The 6768-nt window shown below is 40.5% G+C and overlaps 1 protein-coding gene across 2 annotated transcripts; it reads right to left on the bottom strand.

Moving 5' to 3' along the window:
* Positions 1 to 351: 351 nt before the first annotated feature.
* Positions 352 to 6768, bottom strand: znf319a (zinc finger protein 319a). Of its 2 annotated transcripts, none has more exons than XM_084110355.1 (2): positions 6603 to 6768; positions 352 to 4880 (listed from the first exon to the last, which is right to left on the bottom strand). In XM_084110355.1, the coding sequence occupies exon 2, from the start codon at positions 4652 to 4654 to the stop codon at positions 2897 to 2899; it is 1758 nt and encodes a 585-aa protein (XP_083966481.1). In that variant the 5' UTR covers positions 4655 to 4880; positions 6603 to 6768; the 3' UTR covers positions 352 to 2896. The 2 variants fall into 2 exon arrangements, with proteins under 2 accessions (XP_083966481.1, XP_083966482.1); XM_084110356.1 differs by having other exon boundaries at positions 6630 to 6758.

Genomic DNA, 6768 nt, shown 5'->3' with positions numbered 1-6768 from the left:
GAATTATTATTCCCACTATATAGCTCACTTTTAAATCAACGTCACATGGCCTGTAGTTATTTCACCATTTGGTTCACAAATAATTACAACGGGTTATCTATGTTTACAAACATTTAATTTGTAAATGCCTTGTAGTTATGACATGCCACACCTTTGTGATAATGGAGGGGAAACAACACATTATGGCATATTTACAACTCGAGTCTCTTCACTACCTTATCTAAAAACACAGACGTTTAAAGGGACATACAGGAGGTGCTAGATGGTGGAAAAAACTGTTTTTGCTCAAATACAAAAAAAGAAATAACTTATTCGATTCAACATCAAGAATATTGCTTCACAAGCAACGACAACATTCAGTCTCTGCATTTAATGCACATGAAAATAAGAGTACACATATCTGTAACAGAACAAACAATACTGACACATAAGCCATTAACGTTAATAAGGCTTTCAGAGGCATCGAAAGGGGAAAATAAATGTTTGCAATGTTTACATTCAAGCTGTTAGGATCATACAACGTATCATTATTAATATGGATTTAATTACTATTTAGACACTGCATCGTAGGAGGTTTTTACTACTTGACTACTACTTAATACTGTGTTGGATACTTTTAAACATATTACCTGTATTTGTACACTTGAATTTGTTTCAAATGATTCATTACAAAAGCTGCTGATTGCCTGCATTATAATTTTGCATCCAAATCTGCATTTTTCTTTGTGGTTTAATTAAAAAACAAACAAACCGGTTCTATTGTCAACGGATCCAATTAGGCAAGCACAAAATAAAATGCTAACTGATTTATGAAATATTGTTTCTAAAGCAGAAAGCAAACAAAGAATCTGTGGCAGAGAAACTGTACAAGTTGTACGTGGCAAAAGAATAATCCACTAAAACAAACAACAACGTATCCTCAAAAGAGGAAACAATCACATACGCACAGTCTACAGTATGAAGAAACACAAACAGATACTAAATCCTAGCACTGTACTCGTGTCGAAGCGATACAAAACATCCATGTATATATATATAACTTTACAAATTCTACAGCATTGTTTAGCTAACGCAACACCATCTGTTTGCAATCCGCAAACAAAAATACTTCATTGTTTTTCTCAGTTGCCTGGCAGTTCATAAGTAACTGTAAATCTTTGTACTACTGTAAATGCAACTGCTTGCAAACTTATTAGAGATGATTTAAAATGCACAAGAGAAAAAGAATGGCTAATATGTGTTTTTTTTTTGGGTTTTTTTTTTTTAGCATGACAGATTACAACAAACCGTATAAATTATTTAGGCTAATCATGCATACATATACCCTGTTACATCATGGGTTAGGTGATGGGAGATATACATTACGAATACATACAATCACTACTGTATATTGTCCAGATGGCCACACAGTGTTCAAGTTCATGGAAGCATGATATGGAGAGCACTGGAAGAAAGGCAGTTAATTTGAAAGTTACAAGGCCAAATAATTAGAAAGAAAAAGAAACAATGAAACATCTAAGTTGCGGTCAATCTCATGGCGTACCAATTGAAGTCATTTTGGAAAAGCAGGTCACTGACATTCTCCTCTTGTTTTACTGGATTTTAGATACAAAGCAGAACCTCAAACGACATGATTTCTCTGTTGGAAACACCAGTCTTAAGTATAATGAGTTGCACATGAGACAAAATGTTTCTTTTTTTACAAGCTTATTTATGAGTTGCGCCCATTTACGTGTTCGTTTCTGTTCGTCGGGGCGGTCGGTACATGAGGCAGAGTCTTGTAGAGTAGATGCGATGTTGCCAATCTCTACACAGAGGTACATCAAGACTTTAAAGGGATAGTTCACCCAAAAATGAGAATTAGCCCATGATTTACTCACCCTCAAGTCATCCTAGGTGTATATGACATTCTTCTTTCAGACGAATACAATCGGAGTTATATTATAAAATGTCCTGGCTCTTCCAAGCTTTATAATGGCAGTGAATGGCTGTTTCTGTTTTGAAGTCCATAAAAGTGCATCTATCCATCATAAAAGTGCATCTCTCCATCATAAACTAACACATGGCTCCAGTGGTTAATAAAGGCCTTCTGAAGTGAAACGATGCGTTTGTATAAGCCATGACGCACTACGCTACTTCTGACGTCACAAGTTGTGCATTAGTCATAAGTAGAGACTGCGTATGTTCGTTTGGCCAGAAGCTAGTTATTTTACTTTATAAAGTTTTAAATATGAATATACATTATATATATTTCTTACACAAACACATTGCTACGCTTCAGAAGGCCTTTATAAACCCCCCAGAGCAGTGTGGAGCACTTTAATGATGGATAGATGCACTTTTATCATGGATAGATGCGCTTTTATCATGGATAGATGCGCTTTTATGATGGATAGATGCACTTTTATGATGGATAGATGCACTTTTATCATGGATAGATGCACTTTTATCATGGATAGATGCGCTTTTATGATGGATAGATGCGCTTTTATGATGGATAGATGCGCTTTTATGATGGATAGATGCACTTTTATCATGGATAGATGCACTTTTATCATGGATAGATGCGCTTTTATGATGGATAGATGCGCTTTTATGATGGATAGATGCGCTTTTATGGACTTCCAAGACAGAAACGGCCATTCACTGCCATGACATTTTATAATATAACTCCGATTGTATTCGTCTGAAAGAAAAAAGTCATATACACCTAGGATGACTTGAGGGTGAGTAAATCATGGGCTAATTGTCATTTTTGGGTGAACTATCCCTTTAACAAGCTGACACTTTATATACCAGTCCAACAAGTACTGCAATGGTATACGTAAAACGTACAATATACATGTAAGAAATATCGCTCTATTGCGTGTGTATTTTCGCTCACAGCAGACGGTCACTACTCTATGCATGATGACGCTGGATAACCTCCTCCTTCTGCAGTGTGTTGAACTGTGTGTTCCTGAAGGGCACCAAGCTCTCCGAAACACTCTCCGCACCACACACACTTGAACTGGGCTTCACGCGAGTGAACGATGCCATGCTTCGCCAAGTGCTCGCGCTGTTTAAACCCCTTGTCGCATGTGGGACACTTGAAGGGTTTCTCTCCGGTATGGACTCTCCGATGTCTCTGCAACTCGGACGAGTATTTAAAGCGCCTCTCGCAGTCGGCGCACTTCATGGGTTTCTCGCGAGCCGGGTCGCATCGGTGCTGCACGAAATCAGACGAGGATTGGAAGCGTCTGCCACAGAGCGAACACTTGAGCGGCTTTTCGGTGCAGTGCGAGTTCTGGTGACGTTGTAACGTCGACGACTTTTTATATCCCTTCCCGCACACGTCGCACTTGTAGGGCTTCTCCACGGCGTTGGATCCGGAGTTCGACTCGGTGCACTTGTGCCTCAGAAGCTCTCCAGATTGTCTGAAGCCCTTTTGGCAAGCTGCGCATTTAAACAGACTCTCGATCCCGTGGACATGCTGGTGATACAGCAAATGGGAAGGTTGAAGGAAACCCTTGTCGCACTGGTTGCACTTGAAAGGCCGATCGGCAGGGTTTTTATGCGTACGACGGTGGCGCACAAGCGCATACTGTTGTTTAAAGCTCATCTGACACTCTTCACACTGGAAAGGCCGCTCTTCCGAGTGCGTGCGCTCGTGTTGCCGAAGATCCGACGGGCGTTTGAAGCTTTTCCCGCATGCGGTGCATCGAAACGGTCGTTCTCCGACCGGCTGGCACTGATGGTGCAACAGCTCGGATGACTCCTTGAAATGAAGCTCGCATAGATTACACTTGAAAAGATGCTCGCCGGAGTGAGCGTACATGTGGCGTACGAGATGCTGCCTGTGCTTGAAGGTCTTCTCGCAAACGGCGCATTTATAAGGGCGATCGGCGCTGTGAGTGCGCTGGTGGTGTGCCAGATGAGAAGCTTGACTGAACGTCTTATCACAGGTGTCACACTTGTAGGGTTTCTCCCCCGTGTGCACTCTTTCGTGACGCGAGAGTTCGGAAAGATGACGAAACGCCTTATTGCACACGGAGCATTTATAAGGACGATCCGAGTCTTGAAAAGCGGTCGTTGACGAGGAACCCATGGCTGCTCCGTCGCTGGATGTCTCCGCAGTTGAAGGTTGCTGAGGGTTAGACGAGGAATCTGGCCGATATGTTTTTTCACAGATCGAGCACTTCATTGGATTGTTTCCGGTGCTGTGTTCGTTATGATGTTGCGCCAGGGAAGTGAGAAGCGAGAATCCCATTTTGCACACACCGCACACAAACGGCTTCTGCTCGACCTGGACACACTGATGCTCTAGGAGATCCGTGGCTTGATTGAAGATCTTCATGCACTGTGTGCATTGGAAAGAACGGTCCTGGTTAACCATGCATTGGTGCTCGTGAGGATTGGCCAAGTGTGAAATATCATGGCCACATGCTCCACATTTGTGGCCACCTTCACTGCCCACCTGTAGTTGAGGTGGCGGATGCTGTTGTGCATGTTGGCCGTGTTGAGACTGTTGTAACGCAGGATCCGCTTGTAGGACTATCCCATAAGCGGCCGTGCCCAATGCATTCTCAGCCCCTTGTAGAAGAGGATGCCCGACGGGAGGAGGGGCCACTGCATGTTGCTGTTGCCATGCTTCGGTCATTCTTCCACTGTACATGTATGAATTCTGCTTTCAGGAATCAGCACTTGCACCAAAATGCACCCAAAACGTTCCAACAGGTGATGGTCAGTTCTTTGGAAAAGTCATGTATGAGGAGTTTTGGGTGACATCATTGTGTCACGGTTCGATAAGGTGAATTCTTTTCAATGTTAAATACCAATCCGAGGGGAACGTCTGAAATTTTTCTCCTGCAAACTACACAGAATTGTCTCCAATTGCATACCTGTAATGAGAGAGAAAAAAACAGTGCGTCAGTACATAAAGCAGCTCATTCATGCAAGAATTACTCAAGACTCCCGCATTTTTTGGAAAAATTAATTTCAATGCATTTTCCAATTACTGGATAAGAATTTTATAAATCCTAACATGAGTACGATCACATTGCATCAGTGGTTATCAACCAGGGGGCCTCGGCACAAGGTGAATTTGAAATAAAATCTTTAAAAATAATGATTAAATTAAATTGTTCCGAACCTGTATGAGTTTCTTTCTTCTGTTGAACACAAAAGATGATATATTAAAGAATGTTGGTAACCAGACAGTTATGGGCCTTGTTGACTTCTAATATTTTTCACAAAAATAACAGAGTCAAGGAGGCCCATTAACTTTTTGGTTTCTGACATTCTTCAAAATATCTTCTTTTATGTTCAACAGAAATTAATACGGGTTTGGAACAACATGAGGACAAGTAAATGATGACAAATTATAATTTTTGGGAGAACCATCCCTTTAAATTGGCTAAAACCGTGCACATTCATTTATTGCATGGATAAAAACATAACGCGTTTAAAATGCAGAAACACAGTTCAGTTGCATGATAAAATTTGCACTCTTTTATGCAGTTGAACTAAATGTACGAAGCAAACTTTGCTGAAAAAAAATCCACAACTTAACACTGAAATAGCTGGTCGTTGTGTTAATTACTAGGCTATATTAGTATGTGTGTGTGTGTATATATATATATATATATATATATATTAGTGGCTGTCAAATTCGATTAATCTTATCTAAGAAAAAAGTTTTTGCTTATATATTTGTGTATATGTTATTATATTTATATACATTACACTCCCCCCTTTTTATCATTCTAAGCTCAATAAAAACTCCTTATACACTTTCCATTACTTTTTACGTTTGTATTAATTTCTCTGATCTTTCCAGGTTTTCCATGACTCTAAATAAAAAGCCCTTAATACTGTTAAAGACTTTACTAGGCGCCCTTACTAGTATTTACTACACCAACCACATGCATATACAGTACATATATATCCTATATCACACCAATCACAAGAATAGCACTGATGTGATCCAATCTGTAATTGACTTCAAATAGAAAACCAGGATTCCCATTACAACATGCTCACACACTCTTAACAACAAAAATCAATATATTGTTTTAAATGCATTGTTAATACAACACAAATAATCATGCCATGAAATACACACAATGTAAATATGAAGTTTAAATACACGAATTGTAAAGCCGACTGCCTGCTGGCCTGAAGAAGAAAAAAAAAATGGGAGAAATCCGGAATTCCCTTTGATCGTTTTAATTCTTCGGCCAGTGCAGAATATAAGCCATGCTTTGGATATCAGAGATCCATATGCAAAGCCATACCGTAAGACATGTCGTTAAACCACCTCGCTTTTTAATCGCAGTTTGTGTTAAAGAAAACTTCAGCTAGCTTTTGCTCAATGCAGCCAGAGCTAGCCAGCGATGCTAATGCTCTCCTCTATCAATCTGACCTTCTGCAATCGCCACATTTACTGAGAATCACAAACACCACATGCAATAAAGACGTAATCTACAACTATTCATAACGCATCTGCAGATCTGCATGCAAATGATACGCAAAGCCCCATGCAAGTGTGTGTTTACCAGCACGCTAAACTGTAGCTATTGCGTTAAAAGAGGCTCAGCCGCACCTCGCGGGCTTTAACCTACTTTGCGTCGCGTTTTCCCCTTCGATACCTTGTTATCCCGAAGATCCACACTTGCAATAAATATATGCAGGACGTTTTAAGGCAGGGAGGAAAAATTCGGGCGCTTCCCTGCCAGTGGGATCACGCAGAAGGCCCAAATAAACGTGACGCATCGGACCTCTACGACC

This window comes from Abramis brama (assembly GCF_963993115.1).
Source record: "Abramis brama genome assembly, chromosome: 3".
Classification (NCBI taxonomy): Eukaryota; Metazoa; Chordata; class Actinopteri; order Cypriniformes; family Leuciscidae; genus Abramis; species Abramis brama.
Note: the sequence above shows the minus strand (reverse complement) of the source record. Positions and strands in the feature narration are given on the sequence as shown.

Coding starts and splice junctions, on each gene's coding strand:
- znf319a (XM_084110355.1), bottom strand. CDS start 4,654: ATGTACAGTGGAAGAATGACCGAAGCATGGCAACAGCAACATGCAGTG.